At 42.0% G+C, this 25,251-nt stretch overlaps 1 protein-coding gene across 3 annotated transcripts in view; it reads right to left on the bottom strand.

The window, feature by feature from the left end:
- LOC134861805 (NIPA-like protein 2) overlaps window positions 1-25,251 on the bottom strand; it is a 93,708-nt gene that overhangs the window by 45,256 nt on the left and 23,201 nt on the right. For 2 of the 3 annotated variants that reach the window (XM_063879284.1, XM_063879286.1), the window contains exon 4: window positions 15,086-15,145. The exons of the other annotated variant lie outside the window; for it this stretch is intronic. In XM_063879284.1, coding sequence (XP_063735354.1) covers window positions 15,086-15,145 — 60 coding nt within the window. The remainder of the gene's footprint in view (window positions 1-15,085; window positions 15,146-25,251) is intronic. 3 annotated transcript variants of the gene reach the window in all.

Below are 25,251 nucleotides of genomic sequence, written 5' to 3'. Positions count from 1 at the left end.
TTTTTCCGATAGGAAACTAAGTATATCTCACTCTCTCCAGCACACCAGATTCCATTGACAAAAATGGCTATTTTACTTTGCAGCACAAAGGAGTTGCTAGTCTACTGCTGCCTCATTCAGGTCGTTTATGTAATTTAGGTAAATCACAACAAAGCTGAACTATCAACAAAGACATAGAATAGCACAATTAAACGTAATCATTGAGCCAGCAGTAGACCAGCAATTTCTGTGTGAGGCAGGTAAAATTGCTGTTTTTGCCAATGGAATCAGGTGTGCTGGAGAGAGTGAATTAACAAGCATACTTCAGTTTCCTGTTGGAAAGGGCTGCTTGATGGCAAGGTAAAGCAGGAAAATATAAATTAATATAGTAAGTGTACACTGAAAATGGAAATGTATTTTATCAATGTAATGTTAAAACAAACACAATCTTATGGTATACAATTAATAATAATTAGGGCTGAACGATTATGGAAAATAATCTAATTGCGATTTTTCGCGCCAATATTGCGATTGCGATGCGATATGCGATTATTTTTTAAGGACTTTGTCTTCTGTATTATTGACAAGCAAAACATCATATAGTATGGCCAATACTATATTACATTAATTTTAAACTGTTCTTTCCTGGAAGACATACCTCTGTTATGATGACATGAGTTTGCATGAATGATGACTGACAACTAATTCAATCAAAACAGTATTTTGAACATACACAATAGTATATTTTGAGTAGTAACATCTCTGAGCATAGTATAGTAACATCTGAGCATAAAGTGCTGACAAGGAACCCTGGTGTAAACATTAAAATGAAAGTCAGTACAATGTGCAGAAATATATATATATATATATATAAAAACAATCTGTGGCTTTACCACACTCGACTTTCGACATCTGTGAACTGCTAGAAAGTCATTAAATTAAAAAATAATATTAAATAAATAAAACTAGTCAGTAACATTACACATAAAGTGCAAACATAATATAGCAATTGTATACACACACAAACACACCTTTAAATTAAAACTGGCTGAACATCTTGATTATCTGCAGTAACAGTAACACAGCACAAACTAAAGTGCACAATGAGTATGGCTCTGCCAGCCATAATCATCATAGCTCAAGGTTTTTTGCTAGGAAGACCAGCATATCAACTTTTGCTGGCTTTAAGGATGAGCGAGTGCAAGTCACTATATTCCCTCCAGTGCTGAACAAACGCTCTGAGGGGGCACTTGTGGCTGGCACACATAGATATTTGCGGGCCATCTTGCACAGTCATGGAAAGTGAATGTTGTGCACCTTCCACCAGGCTAAGGGATCATCCTCTCCGTCAATGACAGGGCTCAACAGGTAACTATTCAACTCTGCCTCCACGACATCTTCAAGTGGCAGAGGCAAAGCTGAAGAGGCCACACTGGTTTTAAAAAGACTACCAAGAGACTTCTTTGCCTTTCCCCCAGAGGCCTGTGCACTTGGAGAATTTTGAGCGGTTTCAGTGCGAGACCTCTTCTCCTGCCAGATGGGAAAAGAGACATTAGTTTTGCAGTTAGCTTATATATACCTATTATAGTATGTGTTTGTGGAAAAATTATTTTCAAGGATTAACCTGATTATGTGTACGTCTTGCTGATTCCACCATTTCTGTCTTCAGTCGGGCCTTAATGGCAGGAAGGTTGTCTGCGCTGATGTATTGCGTTTTGAACCTAGGGTCCATGAAAGACGCAACATCCAAAAGCTCCTGGGTGATGAGGTCACTATACTTGTCGTTGAGGTAAGCCAGGACCTTGGTTTTAATTGATCTAGTCAGATCAGTGTCCTCAGCATCTTCAGCCAAGACTGATGTTGCCAGAAGATGGAGAACTGGCTTGAGGTAGGAGATGCTCACATACTCCTCTCCAGAAAGAGCATCAGTAAATTCGGAGAGAGGATGCAGTGCCTTATGAATGGACTTCAACACGGCAGCATCCTGCCAGGTTGGGATGAGGGGGCGTGCATGTCGGTCACCTGACAATACCTTTGATATGGCTGTCATCTGTTCCAGCACTCTGGCAATCATTTTCTCTTTGGACCCCCATCTTGTAGGGCACTCAGTAATGAGAGAGTGCTCAGGAAGCTTAAGCTCCTTCTGTGCCTCAGTGAGCGCTGCCTTTTTCTTCCAACTGTGGGAGAAGTGCCCCATCAACTTCCTGCACTGCCCTATAGAGCTCCTGCGGTCACGTGACTTTTGGTTGGGAGCCACCATTTTGGCAGTCAACATGACCACCGGTGCCAGTGTTTTCTTACCGAGCGAGTATACTTCTCATTTTAATTCAAGTGAAATTCGGCTTTATAGTACAAAATTAGAGAGATTAAATATAAGCGACCCATATAATTCACCCGGTGTGCTTTTCAAGAGCATAACCTCCTGCTCTGAAGACGATGTACCCGACTTGCGCTACGCAGACATCCACAGCTATCTTGTAAGCTTTCCATCAGTGTACTCAGGAGACTCCCTCAGAGCGTACAAAAGCTTGGAGGCTTACAAATGGTGTCAGTCCGGCTTCGTAAACAACATTCAACTGTGGAGTCTTACATCCAAAAACTTCGGCATCATCACTGCAAGGGTAAGTATTAAATTATTCCAGTTTGATAGGCAGTGTCACGTTAGCATTGTTTGTTTATTAGCTTGGCTAGCTACGGAAGTGTCACGTTAGCATGTTTTTTAGCTTGGATAGCTACTGCAGTGCATCTGTAACTTGCTAGTTTGTATTTTTGATCGTACTCAACCAAAGTGGCTGGCTGCCTTCTGTTAAAAACCTCCAGTCTCGTTTTATGTCTCCTCTTCTCTGGAGATGGAAGGTAATCGAAAATTGAGGGGATAAAATCCGGACTCAACGGATTATCACTCTTTCTCCCTACAAAATAAGAAGGAATATTTCAACACGGGTTTGTTTACCACTAGCTTGCTACAAGCTAACTTGCTAACTGGCTAGGCTGCGCCAGAGCCACACTTGTTGAGTTAAAAAGGGACATCACAGTGTCCGTTAGCTATAATAACTGGGTGCTACTTCTTAAATTAAACTAATTAAATTTAATTAAACTGACCAGAAACTTTTTGTAGCATTGTACTGTATTCCTTCACCCACCTGATATGAAGTGATCACTGCATAAGCGAAAGCCAACGGCCGGGGGGTCCCATCTTTCAGTCTTTTTCTGAAGGCTCCTGGCTCTTTTAATCGCTCCAATCCACTTCTCCCTCCTCTCCGCGTCTTTAGGAATGCGATAATACGATACACCTTTCTTTTTCCCACGCCTATTTGTGCAACCTGGTGCACAGCAGTTATCCACCATCCTTGACAGTCTGCCAGTGCCTGTCAATTTACTGCCGCGATGACTGCCAAAATGGCTGCCCCTGTCGTATCTCGTCACGTGACCAGCATATATGACATCATCTGCAGGAGCTCTATTGCTCTGGATACTCTATTATCTTTGATTGCATTTTCTGGAGGAAAAAAAAATTAAGTAAAAAAGTAAAATTAGTGTAACTCAAACAATTGCAGTTGTGTGATACAAGGTTTCACCATTTCTCTCTCTCTCTCAAATTTGCTTTATTAGCATGACTATGGGAACAGTGTTGCCAAAGCTATTGTTACATACATCATGACATACAAGAACATCAGACCATAAGACAAAAACAAAAAAGAAAATACATAAGGAGAGGTGGGTACATCAGCGTTGGGTTGACATAACATAACTAGAATTAACAGCATTAAAGAACAAGGGAAATAATAGTGTGGTGTGTGTTTGTGGGAGAGAGTGATACACAGGCGCGTGCATGCACACACACGCACACGCACACACACACACACACACACACACACACACACACTCTCTCTCTCTCTCAGCAGAAACTTACCAATAGCAAGATGTAATCTGTGTCCGAAACACTGGAGTCTGGTCCATTCGTTCAGCTGTGCTGCTTTCACCATATTTGACGCGTTGTCCGTCGTTATGCAGACAAGGTTGTCTTCAGTGAGATCCCAGCACGCAAGCCCCTCTCTCAGGCCAGCAGCAATGTTTTCGCCTGTGTGGTCTTCGGGGAAGTAGGCCGTTTGAAGGCTGCGAGCTTCGAGGTGGAGGTCTTCAGAGATATAATGGACCGTAAGGCTTTGATAAGGCTCCGCTGTACGGCTTGACCACATGTCTGTTGTAGCCGCAAAAAACTCCACAGCCTTCAAGTCCGCTGCTACTTTCTGCCTACACTGCATATGTAGCTCCGGAAGGGCAGTCTGACTAAAATACGTGCGGGAGGGCATTTTGTACCTCTTATCCAGCGTAGTTACCAAATTATTGAACCCAAGCTTGGTCACCGTATTGACGGCCATCATGTCTTTCGCGATGCATTGGGTTACTGCTTTGGTAATTTCCGTGTGCCGCTTTGAACTGCGTTCATATGGCGTAACACCTTCAAACAGTTCGGTCAGTGATCCTTGCCGATTAACTTTACTAGGATTATTCTGCACACTGCTTGATTTTGTAGCCATACATCTATCATACACTGTTTTGTGCTGCGTTTTTAGGTGCTGGTACAAATTGGTAGTGTTGCCCCGTGATGTACCAACTCTGACCAGGCAGGTTTTACACAGTACCTGACTCTGTGCAACATCTTCTTTCTTAAAACCGAAATAGTCCCACACGACTGATGTGTATTTCCTCTTTGAAACTAGCCCCGCAGGGTCTGGTTCTGTTGAGCCTGAGGCCATTGCGTAGGTTACAGCTAGCTTTGCTTGCGAGTTCTCTCCGGTAGACTGTTTCAAAACTTTGCTCCCTGTGTCACGTGACCAGAGTGCAGCCTCTGTGGTTAGACAATCTCGTTTTACTCCCGCATATCACGTGAACAGAGTATAATCGCAGCCTTTCTTTATAATGTTGATGTATTTTTATACGTGTGTACCCCTTGTACGTTTGTATGTTGATATGTACTGTATGATTTTTTAAATGATATAAAAAAAAAAAATAAAAAAAAAAAAAAATTAAAAAAAATTTGTAAATTTTTTTTAAAATTTTTTTTAAATCGCAGACTTTCGCGATTAGAACATCGCACTTGGTCATATCGCGATATTATCGCAAATGCGATATATCGTTCAGCCCTAATAATAATACAAAAATAAATATTAACACAATGTTAGCATTGATATACAGTGGTATGCAAAAGTTTGGGCACCCCTTAGGAAAACCACTGCATCAGTTTGTCACTTGCTGAGCTTTTGAAGCAGCAACTTCATTTTAACATATGTTATACCTTATGGTAACAGAAACATCTCAGTAGTGAAATAACTTTTATTGGTCAAACAGAAACATGTTTATGTGCATTCAAACAAAAATAGGCATGTGCATAAATTTGGGCACCCCTAAGAAATAATTCCATTAATATTTAGTATTGCCTCCTTTTGCTGCAATAACGGCCTGTAGACGCCTCCTGTAGCCACAGACAAGTCCCTTAAGCCTGGCAGGTGGTATTTTGGCCCATTCTTCCACACAAAACGTCTCCAGTTCAGTCAGGTTTCTTGGCCTCCGTGCATGGACAGCCTTCTTCAAATAAATCCATACATTTTCAATGATGTTAAGGTCTGGGGACTGGGATGGCCATTCCAGAACATTGTACCTGTGCTTCTGCATGAATTCCTTGGTGGATTTTGATCGGTGCTTAGGATCATTGTCCTGCTGAAAAATCCAACCCCGGCGTAGCTTCAACTTTGTGACTGACTCTAGAACATTCTTGTCAAGAATCTCCTGGTACTGTAAGGAATTCATGTGGCCCTCAACTTTAACAAGTTTTCCAGTACCTGTGCTAGCCACACAGCCCCATAACATGATAGATCCTCCACCAAATTTTACAGTGGGCAACAAGTTCTTTTCATTGAATGCAGTGTGTTTTTTTCGCCATGCATACCTGTTCATGTTATGACCAAATAACTCAATCTTGGTCTCATCTGACCACAGTATTTTGTTCCAAAATGCTTCTGGCTTGTCCAGATGTGCTTTTGCATACCTCATGCGACTCTTCTTGTGATTAACACTCAGGAAAGGCTTTTTGCACATCACCCTTCCAATGAGCTCTTCCTGGTGCAAAGTACGCTGGATTGTGGAACGGTGAACAACTACACCATCAGCAGCCAGATGTTGTTGTAGTTCTCTGGAGGTGGTCTGTGGCTTCTCTGTGACCATTTTCACCATCCTTCGCCTGTGCCTTTCCCCTATTTTTGTCGGCCTACCACATCTTTCCTTCACACGGACTGTTCCTGTGGCCTTCCATTTCACAACTACGTTTCTGACTGTGGAGACAGACAGTTTAAACCTGTCAGATAATTTTTTGTACCCTTCTCCTAATTTATAATGTTGGATTATCTTAGCTTTCAGGTCAGTGGAGAGTTGTTTTGAGGTCCCCATCTTGCCACTCCCTAAGAAAGAACCTAGGCCAGGCACAGCCAGCTATTACCTATGTTAAATAGCCTTTTTCATGATTGGTTCCACCTGTCTTTGTAATTGAAGGTCTAATGAGCTAATCGAAGCAATTTTGTGCAGCAACCTGTCAGCTATAAATCCGTACAGGTGTTGAAATGAATGCTATTTATAAGGGTGCCCAAACTTTTGCACATCCCATTTTTTGCATTTTATTTTATTATAATAAAACTATGTAATGCTACCCTAAGAATTTTGGTCTGGAAAACACTAAAACGTCTACATCTTTGTAGGAAAACAAATGTTCTTGCTGTGATCTTCTATTATAAAGGAAAAGCAAATTGTCATGAAATCTCAGAGGGGTGCCCAAACTTTTGCATACCACTGTATGAGGAGATAGTTTGAAATGCAATTTATGTGTGGCTATAAGGGACTTTCTGACATCTGTTTTATATGCTTACCTGTTACAGATTTGAAGAATTCCAGATGAGTAGAAGCATCATAGATGAACCAGAACAGCCTTCAATCTCACAATTTTTGGACAGTCGTGAAGCGCATTACAGCATGAGTCATCCACAGCAGAAGGCTATCAGTAACGCAATACTGTCCGACTTGATTATTGATTGTGACCTTCCCCTGTCTATTGTGGAACACAAGAGTTTTCGGCACTTTCTCAAAGTAATGGACAGTAAGTACAGCCCAGTGTGTCGCAGAACGTTGACATCAAAAACAGAGAGCCTCGCTGGGGAGAGACGTTCAAGATTAAAAACTCAATTGAGCAACACTGAGCAAGTTTCAGTCACTGTGGACATTTGGTCTGACCGAAAGATGAGGGGATTCCTTGGTGTCACTGTCCACTGGATAGAGAAAGAGACAGCTACAGAGAGGATACAGCTAAATACAAATCTCTTGGCCTGCAATCGCTTCAAAGGCTCACACACAGCTGAACGAATCTGTGACCAATTTGAGTCAATATGCGATGAATACAACATCAAAGATAAGTTGGACTACATTATTAGTGACAATGCTGCTAACATGCAAAAGGCATTCACTGTGTGCTTCCCCAGTGAACAAGAGGATAATGACGGAGATCATCTTGATGACCCTGATCTCTGGTGTGACTTAACCCTGGAAGAACAGCAAACGGTAGATGCTGCTATGTCAAAGAAACAGCGCCTGCAGTGTTTTGCGCATACTCTTCAGCTGGTGGTGGGAGACGGTTTGAAAGAAACAAAAGTGGCATGTCCTTCTCTTTCCAAGTTATCAAAACTTAGCTCATTGCTGCACACAAGCACAACATTCAAAGATGTGTTTGATAGTGAATTTGGGGAACAGAAAGGCATCCCTGCTGCAGTCAACACAAGATGGAACTCAACACTGAGGCAAGTAAAGGCAGTTCTCCAGTGTGATCATCTAAAGCTCTGTGCCATTCTAGAAAAGGCTGGGCATAAGGAGTTGTCATTCACACCACAAGATTGGAATCTGTTGAAGGAGTTGGTGGACATCTTGAAGCCGTTTGGAGAAGCAACTGATTTGACACAGGGAGAGAAGGTCGTCACAATTAGTGCAGTTGTTCCATCCGTCTTGTCCCTCAATCATCCCCTTGAGAAGCTGGAGCCTCAAGTTCGTTTCCTCATCATACTACGTCCCCATCGTGCACAAATGACTGACAGCAGGCTTTTAGCTTTTTAGGATTTTTTTTACAGGGTGTCCAATTTTTTTGGCCTAGCAACGCGCCAGCGCCACAGGCCCGGGGGCATCCCCCCCCAAAAATTTGAAATTCATAACTGTCTGAAACACTATTTTCTGCATTTTGAGGTGCAAATTTTGTGGAATACAGCCACGTTTTTGTCTTTATTACAACATTATTTTTGTGCTGAGGCTTTTTGGGTAATATTATAATAACACTGATTGATATACAATATAATATGTTTCAAAAGCTAATACAAAGAACAGTGAGTGTAACTGAAACTAAAACTTAATTGTCACTTACATCTTGTATGTCTACTTATTCAATTTTGTTAATCTATATGCAAGACACTTAGCATACAGTTGTTTTAGCTACAGTGGTATGCAAAAGTTTGGGCACCCCTCTGAGATTTCATGACAATTTGCTTTTCCTTTATAATAGAAGATCACAGCAACAACATTTGTTTTCCTACAAAGATGTAGACGTTTTAGTGTTTTCCAGACCAAAATTCTTAGGGTAGCATTACATAGTTTTATTATAATAAAATAAAATGCAAAAAATGGGATGTGCAAAAGTTTGGGCACCCTTATAAATAGCATTCATTTCAACACCTGTACGGATTTATAGCTGACAGGTTGCTGCACAAAATTGCTTTGATTAGCTCATTAGACCTTCAATTACAAAGACAGGTGGAACCAATCATGAAAAAGGCTATTTAACATAGGTAATAGCTGGCTGTGCCTGGCCTAGGTTCTTTCTTAGGGAGTGGCAAGATGGGGACCTCAAAACAACTCTCCACTGACCTGAAAGCTAAGATAATCCAACATTATAAATTAGGAGAAGGGTACAAAAAATTATCTGACAGGTTTAAACTGTCTGTCTCCACAGTCAGAAACGTAGTTGTGAAATGGAAGGCCACAGGAACAGTCCGTGTGAAGGAAAGATGTGGTAGGCCGACAAAAATAGGGGAAAGGCACAGGCGAAGGATGGTGAAAATGGTCACAGAGAAGCCACAGACCACCTCCAGAGAACTACAACAACATCTGGCTGCTGATGGTGTAGTTGTTCACCGTTCCACAATCCAGCGTACTTTGCACCAGGAAGAGCTCATTGGAAGGGTGATGTGCAAAAAGCCTTTCCTGAGTGTTAATCACAAGAAGAGTCGCATGAGGTATGCAAAAGCACATCTGGACAAGCCAGAAGCATTTTGGAACAAAATACTGTGGTCAGATGAGACCAAGATTGAGTTATTTGGTCATAACATGAACAGGTATGCATGGCGAAAAAAACACACTGCATTCAATGAAAAGAACTTGTTGCCCACTGTAAAATTTGGTGGAGGATCTATCATGTTATGGGGCTGTGTGGCTAGCACAGGTACTGGAAAACTTGTTAAAGTTGAGGGCCACATGAATTCCTTACAGTACCAGGAGATTCTTGCCAAGAATGTTCTAGAGTCAGTCACAAAGTTGAAGCTACGCCGGGGTTGGATTTTTCAGCAGGACAATGATCCTAAGCACCGATCAAAATCCACCAAGGAATTCATGCAGAAGCACAGGTACAATGTTCTGGAATGGCCATCCCAGTCCCCAGACCTTAACATCATTGAAAATGTATGGATTTATTTGAAGAAGGCTGTCCATGCACGGAGGCCAAGAAACCTGACTGAACTGGAGACGTTTTGTGTGGAAGAATGGGCCAAAATACCACCTGCCAGGCTTAAGGGACTTGTCTGTGGCTACAGGAGGCGTCTACAGGCCGTTATTGCAGCAAAAGGAGGCAATACTAAATATTAATGGAATTATTTCTTAGGGGTGCCCAAATTTATGCACATGCCTATTTTTGTTTGAATGCACATAAACATGTTTCTGTTTGACCAATAAAAGTTATTTCACTACTGAGATGTTTCTGTTACCATAAGGTATAACATATGTTAAAATGAAGTTGCTGCTTCAAAAGCTCAGCAAGTGACAAACTGATGCAGTGGTTTTCCTAAGGGGTGCCCAAACTTTTGCATACCACTGTATGTGTTTGTGATGGTTTTCTGACCTTTCACACCTTTGAACAGTCACTTTTCCTCATCTTTCACAGTAACTTGAAGAAAGATTTTCATTTAGCCTTATTTTTCATTTAGCCTTCATATCAAATCAAATCAGTCAACTATTATAAAGGACATTATCAACTGTAAATGCGTCAATAGTGGAAAAGTACACTGTTCTCCACAAACAACATCCATTTATCGATCTTTTAAAAGTAAAAGCACCCTATTATTCAAAGGAACCATACACATTTTGATCTCATGCGCCCCCCTCCCCACTACAGTTCTCGCCGGTCGCATCGTCCTGACGTTTTTGTTGTTGTTTTTCCCCCGGTTCATCGACAGTTATTGCCACCAAAGAAGCCAGAAAAAATACTGCTATAGTTATCAGGCTTTCTGTCATGTTTGTAAAGATTGTTAAAAGTTTCAAGCTTACCTGCACTTTCTTCCCGCGAAAAAGGTTAAGAGATATCAGATATTCCACCATTACAGCGCCCGTCCACGCCGCGTCATGGAAAATCGACCAATGCAATGCGAGTCTCGCGACTCGCCGCGAGTCACTCGCGAGATGTAGGGGTGGGCGATATGAGGTAAAATTGATATCACGATAATTTTCACTGTCCAGACGATATCGATATTATATCACGATATATGAGGGGAAAAAAATCTGAATCACATTTGAATAGCCCTTCTTAGTTAAATGGCATTAGTTGAGGCAAAATATGTATTTTAACATCATAAATCGACTTTGCTTACTCCGCCGTAAACTCTCTCCCAACATTCCAAGTAAAGTTGAGGCAGGCATTTCTGGCTGAAGTACTTGTGGCTCGGGATCTTGTACCTTGGGTCCAGAGTTTGAAGTAACTTTTTGAAACCCACTTTCTCCACAGTTTGGATGGGTACCATGTCCTTCGCAATGTGATGGGTTATAGCCTCCGTGATGTCTCTCCATTTCTTGCTTGTCCGCTCATAGCGAGTACTGGCAGCGAATGATGTTTGTAGTGATTGCTGAAGCGATTGAGTGGAAGTCTGGCTTGTCTTTGGTCGCTTGTGATTGCTTCTCGCATTTTGATGCAATCTGCATATTCTCGTACATGCATCGTTTTAAGGTGATTTAATAAATTGGTGGTGTTTCCACCTTTCGCTAAAACAGCACGGCGACACAATTTACATAAGATATTTTTTTGTTCGAGGTCGGAGATCTTAAAACCGAACCAGTTCCACACGACAGAGGTGCCCCCTTTCTTTTTCACCAATTCGTCATCCTGCACCTGGGTATTCTTTTCTGCCTGTTGACTCATCTTTAATTTTCAATGTCTTCTTTTTCTTCAATGTCTTCTTCTTCGTCGTCGTCTTCGTCTTCTTCTTCTTCTTCTTGTTTTGGATCCACTATTGCTAGCACTACTGCCGCGCAGCAAAAAATGCTTGCAACGTCCGCTCATAAAAATAGGTCTACACCGTAAATCCTCAAATTGTGGCCGAGTGCTTTTATTTACTTAGGCTGCACATCGCACTGGCCTTTATTTGGGGCAGGCTTGAATATGGACCAGGCCTTTATTTCTTGCTTACCTTCTGTTGTATTGTATTACTTAAATCAAATAATGGGCATAATTACAGTAGGCTAATATCATTCACTGCATATGCATTTAGCGTTGTGCGTCTCCTCACTGAAAAGAAGTTACGAAATCAGTCACGGGGGAAAATATTTCCAAAGCTTTGTTCTAAACACGCTGTTATGCTTATCGCGGACTAAAAAATTCTGTTTCACATCTACATTCATGATTCTACTAGACATCGTGATGTCCTAAAATAATGTCATGATTTTGATCGTTTAAAGTTGCTTTCGCGTTGCCTGTGGAGTCTGGATTGTTCACACATCTTGCGTGCCCTTATTTTAATTAATTAGGTGCACGAGAACTCTGTGCACAGCTGTTTTAGGAACAGACAGGCTGTTTAGGAACACGTCCAGGCATTCATTAATCCAGCGGAGATCTGTTGTTAGGTTAATCTTCCGAAGCCCGTTTGAATATACTTCAGAAGACAAAGAATGTTCGACAATGCGACCCAATATGAATGCCAATTTATGAATTTATGAATACCGCGGTATCAACGATATCTCAAAATTCATATCATGGCGCAGCACAATCCCGGTTTTTACTATCATACCGGTATATCGCCCACCCCTAGCGAGATGTGAGCTTAGCGCGATTTCGGCTTGAATCGGCGAATTTTGAACATGAGCCCGCAGCTCGACCTTCTGAAGTTCTGAGCCAATCAAAGCGCGATAATGACCTGGCTTCCGTTTCTACTATACTTTCTCTCACACATGCATACATTCATCTCTTGCATACATATATTGTCTTCAGACATGCATATATTATTTATAATATTCAATGTAAATATTGAATGAATGTGCATGAGAGCAAAATGTATAAACCTGTGCGTGAAAATGTATAAATATGTGAGTGACAATGTATGAATGTGTGCATTGAAATATGATAATATGAGAACAAAATGTATGAATGTGTGAGTGTAAATATATATGTATATGAGAGTGAAAATGTATGTGTGTGAGAGTGAAAATATATGTATGTAAAATGAGAATGTTTGTGTGTGAGAGTGAAAATATATTTATGTAAAAGGAGAATGTACAGTGGTATGCAAAAGTTTGGGCACCCCTCTGAGATTTCATGACAATTTGCTTTTCCTTTATAATAGAAGATCACAGCAACAACATTTGTTTTCCTACAAAGATGTAGACGTTTTAGTGTTTTCCAGACCAAAATTCTTAGGGTAGCATTACATAGTTTTATTATAATAAAATAAAATGCAAAAAATGGGATGTGCAAAAGTTTGGGCACCCTTATAAATAGCATTCATTTCAACACCTGTACGGATTTATAGCTGACAGGTTGCTGCACAAAATTGCTTTGATTAGCTCATTAGACCTTCAATTACAAAGACAGGTGGAACCAATCATGAAAAAGGCTATTTAACATAGGTAATAGCTGGCTGTGCCTGGCCTAGGTTCTTTCTTAGGGAGTGGCAAGATGGGGACCTCAAAACAACTCTCCACTGACCTGAAAGCTAAGATAATCCAACATTATAAATTAGGAGAAGGGTACAAAAAATTATCTGACAGGTTTAAACTGTCTGTCTCCACAGTCAGAAACGTAGTTGTGAAATGGAAGGCCACAGGAACAGTCCGTGTGAAGGAAAGATGTGGTAGGCCGACAAAAATAGGGGAAAGGCACAGGCGAAGGATGGTGAAAATGGTCACAGAGAAGCCACAGACCACCTCCAGAGAACTACAACAACATCTGGCTGCTGATGGTGTAGTTGTTCACCGTTCCACAATCCAGCGTACTTTGCACCAGGAAGAGCTCATTGGAAGGGTGATGTGCAAAAAGCCTTTCCTGAGTGTTAATCACAAGAAGAGTCGCATGAGGTATGCAAAAGCACATCTGGACAAGCCAGAAGCATTTTGGAACAAAATACTGTGGTCAGATGAGACCAAGATTGAGTTATTTGGTCATAACATGAACAGGTATGCATGGCGAAAAAAACACACTGCATTCAATGAAAAGAACTTGTTGCCCACTGTAAAATTTGGTGGAGGATCTATCATGTTATGGGGCTGTGTGGCTAGCACAGGTACTGGAAAACTTGTTAAAGTTGAGGGCCACATGAATTCCTTACAGTACCAGGAGATTCTTGCCAAGAATGTTCTAGAGTCAGTCACAAAGTTGAAGCTACGCCAGGGTTGGATTTTTCAGCAGGACAATGATCCTAAGCACCGATCAAAATCCACCAAGGAATTCATGCAGAAGCACAGGTACAATGTTCTGGAATGGCCATCCCAGTCCCCAGACCTTAACATCATTGAAAATGTATGGATTTATTTGAAGAAGGCTGTCCATGCACGGAGGCCAAGAAACCTGACTGAACTGGAGACGTTTTGTGTGGAAGAATGGGCCAAAATACCACCTGCCAGGCTTAAGGGACTTGTCTGTGGCTACAGGAGGCGTCTACAGGCCGTTATTGCAGCAAAAGGAGGCAATACTAAATATTAATGGAATTATTTCTTAGGGGTGCCCAAATTTATGCACATGCCTATTTTTGTTTGAATGCACATAAACATGTTTCTGTTTGACCAATAAAAGTTATTTCACTACTGAGATGTTTCTGTTACCATAAGGTATAACATATGTTAAAATGAAGTTGCTGCTTCAAAAGCTCAGCAAGTGACAAACTGATGCAGTGGTTTTCCTAAGGGGTGCCCAAACTTTTGCATACCACTGTATGTGTGTGAGAGGGCCAGAATGAATTATGGCCTGTACGGCCCCTCATACATATGCATTAATACATTAACATGAAAACTTAACAGTATTGTATTTCGATAATAATTAAACAGCCTGGTAGAGCCCCTTTTTGACATCCTTCAAAGCATCCCTCAAAACCCTTTTCACTCTTTTACTCTCCCTAAAATATGATTGTGATTTCAAATAAGGCAACAAACACTATGCAGTGCTTTGCTGTTGACATAGATTTTCAATGTAGCAGTTGTAATGAGTGACACTGTGACTGCCATAAAGGCCATGATCATTCAGCAGCAGTCTCTACAATTTAACATATGACAAACAACAACTTTACATAAAACTATATGAGGATTGATAATGTATTTCCACAGGCAGAAACAAACAGCAATTAGACTTTTAAACTGAAGGATAGAATGTTTGATTTTTATCTCAGTGTGAAAGGAAATGAAATGAGGTGCTCAGTGGTGTTGTAAACTGAAATATGTTTTCTTCTGTCACAAGATTGTTTTGCCACTGAGATAATGTCCCTGTGATATGCCTGATCTGTTAGATGAAGACTTGTGACGTACAACAGCACTCTGAGAGGAAGTGTTTGCTTACCAACGATGTCCGAAGCACGCACTGTCTCCTTCAGGAAAACCACGGATAACACAGCGCTGGCTGGGAAGTGAAAATATATATACTTTTCAGTTTAGCTCTGAAAAATGATTATTATCATTACAGTATTTCAAGTCAATTTTAGTTCTATAAGCTTTATTGGCATGCAATTCACATGTTTTGGCATGCAATTAACATGTAATCAAAATTACAATAGTGAAAGAAAACTTTAAAAACGTGTTAAGTTAGTAACAATCACAAATCAGCTTTTATCACAAGTTAGATACAAGAATAAATATAGTTAATAAGTGAATAAAACAACTAATTCTCTGCTGTTAATCACTTTAACAAAAAAATATCAATAACAGTACACCAAGAGTATGGCAATCAAACTGGCTGTACACATGAATGCTCTTATTGAATGTTACTAATTAGAATATACTGTCCAGCATGCAGGTTGAAATTATATCTGTCATTTCTCATATATATGTACACAGTTAAACACAGTTTTATATTACAGCATGTCTACATGTATGCACACACAATGCTTGATATTTTTATAACTATCAGACTGATACAATATCACAGCTTGCTGAGATAAATAGGACTCATTAAGACTTTGTAAGCCCAGAATCAAGGTACAGCAAGTTGCTATTCCACAGCACATATTTCACAAAGTCATTTATCATCAGTATCATTGTCAACTCATTGCTTTTCATCTGAAAAGCAATGAGTTTCACTGAGCTCAGGCTCAGATTAGTCTTCTTAATGTTTCTATGTGATATACACTGGGCCGAGGGAGGGAATAAACATGAAGTATTTGTCTGTCACAGACACGGATAGCAGGACAGGCAGATGCTGTAAGCTGATAAACAGGAGGATGGCCACACACTTGCTCAGACATGATGTGTTGCTGGCGTGCCATGACAGGTAGGTTAAACGTTAAACCCTAGAATGTAGAGCACAGTTGAAGTTTTATGAAATTAAATTATTATTATTTCACCTGAGGGTTGATTTTAAGCAACGCTGATTAAGCCAAAACATAAAAAGCTTACAATAAACAAAATAGAAGCAAAATGCATGCTTAAAATGTCAGAATTCAGCATGGATGAAAGCTGCGAAAGTTGAAATGTTGTGCTTATTGTCTATTCACAATATCCAAAAAGGAATACTTTTGAAATTCTCTTGTCATTTAAAACATTTATGTACTAAGACCAGCTTGCAGAAATACATCATCCATAGAAATGAATAAAATAAATAAATTATGATCTCAAAATATTTCATTTTGAGCCTGAATGACAAATTCAACTTTGAAATTCTTGAATATAAATAGTGTAATTTGGTTTTAATTTTACAATGGAAATTTCTCAATTAAAGCCAACAAATGAAGTTAACTTGTTAACTTAGGTTCAGGAGCATGGCCACTCCTCAACCCCATCTCCAATCACTACTAAGTCTATTTATATCCGGCCATTGCTCGTCTTGCTTCACGCGTCATCACGGTTCAAATCGTAAGTTATTACTAAAGCTCAAACTCACCCTGGATCCCATATTGCTGATCAACCCAACGGAGTCAGACGAAGATCTATGCGATGATCTTTTCAGAACTGGTCATTCACCATCCACAGTACAGCAATCGGATCTCAGCCAAGCTTCCGAACGAGCTACTTGCGCTCGGCAGTCAGCATTGCAAACACCAGCCGTCATCCGCTCAAGCTCCCTCAAGGAAATATATCCAACGCCCGGTAGATCCCAGGCCTCGTGTCCTTCAGCAGTGAGGGTAACCAATCGGGCACAGGCACAGCCAGTCCCAATCCTCCCATCATCGACAGCCTGCCTCACTCAGCCCCCGGCCATTCACCTCGGCGCACTCAACACGCCTCTCGGCAAAATCCACGTTTGAAAGCGGAGCACGACATCAGGTAGTGGACAGTCATCCAGCTACACTCCCCTTGCACATGCATATCTTCATCCCTCCATCCCTTGTTCTACTGTACCTTCAGCAGTCCACAGCAACCTGGCTTCTGCTTACCTTCGTCCTTTAGCAGCTAACCTCATAGCACCAGTGCCTCATCCAGCAACCCAGGGGTCCATGCTACATGCTAATCAAATAGCTGACTCTCATTCAGTACCTTCATTTCCAACTGGTCTATCCTTTTCAAGACAGTGTATTTTCTCACCCATTGCTTCACTCATGGTTTCCACCCAGGTGTAGGAATACTCCCACATCTCACATCTGCCACAACCTTCAGTCTGCTTTAAAAGAACCTCACACTGTCGACACCTTATTGAATAAAGAAGTCAAAGAAGGATTCATGATAGGACCATTCAATAATCCCCCCTTTGCAGTGTTTCGCATCAGTCCAATAGGCATCGTCACTCGAAAATACTCCGGAAAAAAAAGGCTCATAATAGACCTGTCTTCTCCATTAACAGCATTAACAGCGTCATTCCAAGCCCCAATTGTTCCATGCAATACGCAAAAATCGACCACGCCATCACCCTCATCCCCTTAGCAGACCGCGGAGCATGGCCCTCAAAAGCAGACATCACCAGTGCATTCGAAATCTTGCCTTTTCATCCAGACTTCAGGTGTTTCTTCGGGGTGTACTGGAAAGAGAGCCTACTACTTCTTGGTACGCCTCACATTCGTCCCTCAGAAGAGAAAACCTCAGGGCCTACAACCTCGATAGGCATCACCCTGGACTCAATGTGCTTCCATGCTACTCTACCCTCAGAGAAAATACAACGCATCACTCTTCTCCTGTCAAACTACATGCTGGCAGACAGATGCACAAAACCTCAGCTGTTAGCCCTCCTCGGCCACCTCAATTATGCCATCTGCATAATACCAAAAGCAAAACCTTTCTTGTCGAACTTGCTGAACAAAGCTGCATCTGTCCCCTCCATCCACGATCGATTAGTCCTGGACGATGCATGCAAAATGGAAAATCACCTCTGGCAGGACTTCTCATCTTCATGGAACGGCATCTCCTTGTTTTACGATGACTTCATCACCAAACCCGAGGATATTCGACTCTTCACGGGCGCAGCTCCCTTCATAGACTTTGGTGGCTACTATGCAGGGAAATGGTTCTCCTCCGTCTGGCTCTCAGAGTTTAGCTTTCAATTCACAGGCGCTCTCTCCTTCATCTACGCTTCACAAGCTGAACCCGATCATCATAGCTTCCATCCTTTGGGGTCACGAATGGTCTAGGAAAGCCATACTCATCCACACCCACACCGATAACAGCGCAGTCGTTGAGATCCTTAACAAAGGCCAGTCTCACTCCCTTGCCATCGTGTAGTTCCTGCGCAGATTCACTTTAAACTCAGCTCAACATCAGTTCATCCTAAGAGCAGCACAAATTCCAGGTCCAGGAATACCATCGCTGATTCTTTGTATCGTTTCCAATTTCAGAAATTCAGACACTTGGCTCCAGAATCGGATCTCCATCCCATAGCAGTCCAACCGTTTTCAGCAACAATATTGGATTAGGTCCACAACTGGAACTCCTCTCTCCCGCTTCACGGGAAGCAATCCTCAACAACCTTGCCCCAAGCTCCATGTCAGCATATCTTACCGGCTGGAATTGCTTTAAGGCATATCACGGCACATACAGTGGGGCAAAAAAGTATTTAGTCAGCCACCAATTGTGCAAGTTCTCCCATTTGAAAAGATGAGAGAGGCCTGTAATTTTTATCATAGGTACACTTCAACTATGAGAGACAGAATGAGAAAAAAAAATCCAGGAAATCACATTGTAGGATTTGTAATGAATTAATTGTTAAATTCCTCGGTAAAATAAGTATTTGGTCACCTACAAACAAGCAAGATTTCTGGCTCTCACAGACCTGTAACTTCTTCTTTAAGAGGCTCCTCTGTCCTCCACTCGTTACCTGTATTAATGGCACCTTTTTGAACTCGTTATCAGTATAAAAGACACCTGTCCACAACCTCAAACAGTCATACTCCAAACTCCACTATGGCCAAGACCAAAGAGCTGTCAAAGGAGACCAGAGACAAAATGGTACGCCTGCACCAGGCTGGGAAAACTGAATCTGCAATAGGTAAGCAGCTTGGTGTGAAGAAATCAACTGTGGGAGCAATTATTAGAAAATGGAAGACATACAAGACCACTGCTAATCTCCCTCCATCTGGGGCTCCACGCAAGATCTCACCCCGTGGGGTCAAAATGATCACAAGAACGGTGAGCAAAAATCCCAGAACCACACGGGGGGACCTAGTGAATGACCTGCAGAGAGCTGGGACCAAAGTAACAGAGGCTACCATCAGTAACACACTACGCCGCCAGGGACTTAAATCCTGCAGTTCCAGACGTGTCCCCCTGCTTAAGCCAGTACATGTCCAGGCCCGTCTGAAGTTTGCTAGAGGGCATTTGGATGATCCAGAAGAGGATTGGGAGAATGTCATATGGTCAGATGAAACCAAAATAGAACTTTTTGGTAAAAACTCAACTCGTCGTGTTTGGAGGAGAAAGAATGCAGAGTTGCATCCAAAGAACACCATACCTACTGTGAAGCATGGGGGTGGAGACATCATGCTTTGGGGCTGTTTTTCTGCAAAGGGACCAGGACGACTGATCTGTGTAAAGGAAAGAATGAATGGTGCCATGTATCGTGAGATTTTGAGTGAAAACCTCCTTCCATCAGCAAGGGCACTGAAGATGAAGCGTGGCTGGGTCTTTCAGCATGACAATGATCCCAAACACACCGCCAGGGCAACGAAGGAGTGGCTTCGTAAGAAGCATTTCAAGGTCCTGGAGTGGCCTAGCCAGTCTCCAGATCTCGACCCCATAGAAAATCTTTGGAGGGAGTTGAAAGTCCGTGTTGCCCAGCGACAGCCCCAAAACATCACTGCTTTAGAGGAGATCTGCATGGAGGAATGGGCCAAAATACCAGCAACAGTGAGTGAAAACCTTGTGAAGACTTACAGAAAACGTTTGACCTCTGTCATTGCCAACAAAGGGTATATAACAGTCTTTCTCAAAGAGTGGTCCGCGGACCACTGGTGGTCCGTGAGCGACCCCTAGTGGTCCGTGAGTATTTTGGTAAAATGTCACATTTGAAATTAATATATTATAAGTTTAAAGTGTTTCTCAAACTGTCTTAAAATTACTAGTATAGAGTGTAGCATAGATGTAGCGTAGCTACGTAGGTTCGTAGCTACGTAGGTTACGATCTTATGTCATAAATGATTTGCGCGGTCAATTTGAGCTGTCAACTGACAAGATGGATCGATGGCTAAAGACAGGGTCAGTTAAAAGAAAATTAAATGACAAATCTGACGTGACAGTCAAGGTGCATCGTCCTGATGCAGGAGATCCAGCAACTACAAGTGGTTCAGCCGCAGCGACAAGTGATTTTATCTGTGTTACTGAGTCCCAGGAGACGGGTTCGCCATCTAACCACCACCGGGCTGAAAGCTTAGAAACTCGGCTTGATTGCGGAAAGTCCTGCGCTAAAGTGAAGCGAAAATATCACAGCGACTACATACAATTTGGATTTTGGAGATGAAGAGGGTCCCAATCCACACTGTGTTTTGTGCTACGAGTCGTTGGCTAACGAGGCTATAAAACCCGCCAAGCTCAAGCGTCATTTTGAGAGCAAACACAAGGATTACATCGGGAAACCTTTAGCATTGTTTGAGAGAAAACGTGATGAACTTAAAAACACATGACGAAGGCGCCCTAACATTTTTTTGCGACGGGGGAAAATGCGAAGGCTACAGAGGCATCATACAGGGTATCCCTTCTCATCGCAAAAACAGGGAAACCTCATTCGATAGGTGAGAATTTAGTCAAACCAACTGCCAAGGTTATGGCTAATGTATTGTTTGGGGAGAAAGCAAGCAACGAAATGAACAGGGTCCCCCTCTCCAATGATACTGTCCAGCGGCGAATAACAGCCATGGCCGAAAATGTGAAAGATCAGCTGATCACACGTTTACGCCAAAGCCAGTTTTTCACACTGCAACTGGACGAGTCAACTGATATCAGGAATGAGGCAAATCTGCTGTGTTTTGTAAGGTACATTTATGCTGGCGGTGTGCAGGATGAATTTCTGTTTTGTCGTTCCTGCCGACCAACACCACAGGGGAAGCCATTTTTGACTCAGTCAACGATTTCATCCTGCAGAATAATATCGACTGGACACGATGTGTTGGTATTTGCACAGATGGTGCAACTGCAATGACTGGGAAACACAAGGGACTGGCAGCGCGCGTACGCGCAGTTGCACCTTGCGCCCTAGCAACACACTGTTGCATTCACAGAGAACAGCTGGCTGTGAAAAAAATGCCACCATGCCTCAAATCAGTACTGGACGAGTCTGTGAAAATTGTTAATACAATAAAAACCAAAGCACTGAACACACGTCTTTTTAAAGCTGTGTGATGAAATGGGAAGTGAACACACAAAACTGCTTTTCCATACTGAAGTTCGCTGGCTGTCGCGTGGGAAAGTTCTCACCCGTCTATTTGAACTGCGCGATGAGGTGATGTTATTCTTGCATCATACTGATGAACTGTATGACAGACTGCATGATTTCCAGTGGCTCTCAAAATTGGCATACCTGGCCGATGTCTTTAGCGCTCTCAATGCTTTGAACTTAGCGCTGCAGGGAAAAGCCGTCACCGCCTTCAATGTGCAGGACAAAATTAAAGCCGCACGACTCAAGATGGAATTGTGGTGTGTCCGTCTGGATCGCCAGGAGTTTGACTGTTTTCCGACGCTTGTGGATTTTCTCCTTGCTGCAGATGAAGAGCTGGACGGCAGCACAGTTGCAGCCTTCAAGGAACATCTGCAAGGCCTTCACTTTCAGCTGGGAAGATATTTCCCAGAACTAGATGCAGTCTATGAGTGGTTCAGGAATCCATTTGGGGACAAAACGCACATCGAACACGTCAGTTCCAAACTCCCATCAAGACAGGTTGACAGCCTTGTGGACATCGCATCTGATGGGACACTGAGGACGACTTTCAGAGAGAAAAAGCTTGACAGATTTTGGGTCCACGTCCAGCCTGAGCACCCAGAGCTGGCTGACGCTGCTCTGAAACTGTTGATGCCGTTTCCAACCACCTACAACTGTGAAGTTGTTTTTTCTACACTTGTTGGTCTGAAAACAAAGCAGCGTAACAGGATCAATGTGGACTGTGATATGAGACTAAAACTCTCCCGTTTGGATCCAGACATTGTTTCACGGATGTCTCAGCACAAGCAGCACCATTCCTCCCATTAGGTAGCAACAGAGACACGTAGTGTATGAGTGAGTAAACAATGCTATTTGTAAATGTAACAGTGTAAATAATTACCTTGTGTTTATTGTTAAATTCTTGTTAAACTTGGGCCTGCAACCATAGTTTTACTGTATTTTATTTTAGAAAATACACAGCAGAAGTTTGTGTGGTACTAAATGCGGTGCATTTTGCGTATCTCTCTGTTCGCTCGGACATAAACTCAGTAATAAATGTAGTCTATGTTTCATATGATGTGTAAAATCTATCAGCATTTACCGTTTAAATTGCATGTGAACGAAATGCTTGTAGAATTTGAGTTGTATTTGTATTGTTGATTTAATGTGTGAACGAGCGATATAGAGAAGGTCACATAAAGCTGTTATTATTAGGCTGTAATTTCTAATATACTGTTGGAGTAGTAAGCAGGCCTATTGTATTTATTCGAGTTTATATTTAGTTATATTTGGTGTGTATTTAGTTATATTTAGTGTATATTTCTCCTTCCTTCTTTGTATTGAACTGTTGCACCTCAATTTCCCTCAGAATGTTGTTTTGGGATATTGGGGGAGTTAGGTGGTCCGTGAGTATTTTTTTATTGGTTAAGTGGTCCTTGGTCTGAAAAAGTTTGAGAAACACTGGTATATAACAAAGTATTGAGATGAACTTTTGTTATTGACCAAATACTTATTTTCCTCAATAATTTGAAAATAAATTCTTTAAAAATCCTACAATGTGATTTCCTGGATTTTTTTTTCTCATTCTGTCTCTCATAGTTGAGGTTTACCTATGATGAAAATTACAGGCCTCTCTCATCTTTTTAAATGGGAGAACTTGCACAATTGATGGCTGACTAAATACTTTTTTGCCCCACTGTACCAGCTACCATACCCCACTCTGAACGTCAAATCCATCTGCAATTTCATCACTCATTCCATCCGGAAATGCCGGATCTCCACCATTCAGACCTACTTGGTAGCAATCAATTTCTTCATTAAAATAGCCAGTGGCCAACAATGTCCTTCTACGTTCCATAGCCAAGTCACGATGCTGATCAAAGCCTTGCGTAAGCAGGAACCTTCCCTCAATGCCAAACGACTGCCTCTCACTTCTGACCTCAGCCTCTGCATCCGTGCCCTATGCTCAGGGTACGTATCACCCATGGGTGACCTTACCCTCGAATGCATGTTTCTGCTAGCATTCTTCGGCTTCCTGCAATGCTTCGAATTTGCTCCTACTTCATCCACCTACAATCCTCATCATCATCCCTGCCTATCTGACATTTCCATCCACACAAACGACTCCCTCACATTCACACTCCGAAGGAGTAAAACAGATCAGCTGGGAATTTCTTTCCCCATCGACATGTTCCGTCTCAAATCCTATCTCAGCCCAAAATACCTCAGCGCTAGGTACGCTGCCCACGCAATGGCTCAACATCCACTCTTTCTCACCGAAACAGGAAAAATGGCCACACGCTTCTGGTTCCAGAAGCATCACTCAGCCGGGGATAGTCTCACAACATTACGCAAGCCACTCCTTCTGCATCAGAGCAGCGTCCACAGCAGTCCTCGGCCGCTGGTCATCCCATGCGTACCATGCTTACATTCGTGATGATCTAAACGATCTCAGACACGCACACGCTCAACTCAACTGTATTTAATCTGACACTTTTGGGGGCCGTCATCTGCCCGAGCAGAACCATGCTGGAGATGGAACCCCCACTCAGAGTCTCCATCTGCACGGACACATGTCCTCCCAGACCAGACCAACAGAAGGCATCAGTCATAATCACTACATCACCCCATCAATATCAATTGATTGTCAGTCCTTCAATAAACCTACAAACATCACATTGTTGTGACGTGGTCCTTGCTAGTGAAGCTATCTATAAATTGTTAAACCTACTTCACACAATAATAATGACACAGTTTAATCAAAGATTAAGAGCAATACTGTGTGAATTAAAGTTGCAAACTGTTTAATTAATAAGCAACTATTTAAAAATATATTAATCAATTTGAGTAATAAAAAAGTCAAAATTCTCTGATTTAGGCTTCTAAAATGTAAATATTTGTTGGCTAGTTCCTCTTTTCTCTAAGAGAGTAAATCCGTTTCCCCCCCATTTTATTTCATTTTTGTAGACCAAACAACTAATCATAATTTACTGAATTTTTAATCTAGCATAATGGTATCCAATACAAAATTGTGCCGAAATGCGAGCCAGGCCCCTCTCTTCCAGCATCAGTGTCTGACCTCACAAATGCTCTTCTGGATGAATGGACAAAAGTTCCCACACACACACTCCAAAATCTTGTAGAAAGCCTTCCCACAAGGGTAGAAGCAAAGGGGGGGACCAACTTCACATTAATGCCTAACAATTTGGAATGGGATGTCATAAAAGCTCCTGTATGTGTAATGTGTAGGTATCCCAATACTTGTGTCTATATAGTGTATACGTGTGTGTTAAAAGACTCAGAAAGTGTCAGCAGAAAAGGTTCTCTCTCTTTCCCTCTTGATCCAAGCCGCTCAAAAGCCGCTTGGGTTTGGGTTCATACCTGACGTAAAATTCATCTTTGCCGTCATTTGTGGGTTATACAGCTTTAGCAGCAAACCAACAACGGTGAGACCCGCCCAACGCCTTACCTGAAACCCTTCCCGCAGCACCTCTGTGTGTCTGTGTGTTTTTGGCCACCTCTTTCAGCAGGATGTCTAAGAAGACCAGACATTGTGCTGTTTTAGGCCGCAAAAATCTGGCACTGCTGAGTTTTGGCTGGTTGACATTGCTGGCACTGTAGAAGTGGAAGAGCCAGACAAGGGGGATGAACTTAGTGAAAATACAGAGAGCAGCGGCGATATTCATCTCCCTCACCCATGGCCATACATGAGGGAGATGTTCGCTATTATTGGCGCA

The sequence above is a fragment of the Eleginops maclovinus genome, chromosome 3, assembly GCF_036324505.1.
Source record: "Eleginops maclovinus isolate JMC-PN-2008 ecotype Puerto Natales chromosome 3, JC_Emac_rtc_rv5, whole genome shotgun sequence".
Taxonomy (NCBI): Eukaryota; Metazoa; Chordata; class Actinopteri; order Perciformes; family Eleginopidae; genus Eleginops; species Eleginops maclovinus.
Note: the sequence above shows the minus strand (reverse complement) of the source record. Positions and strands in the feature narration are given on the sequence as shown.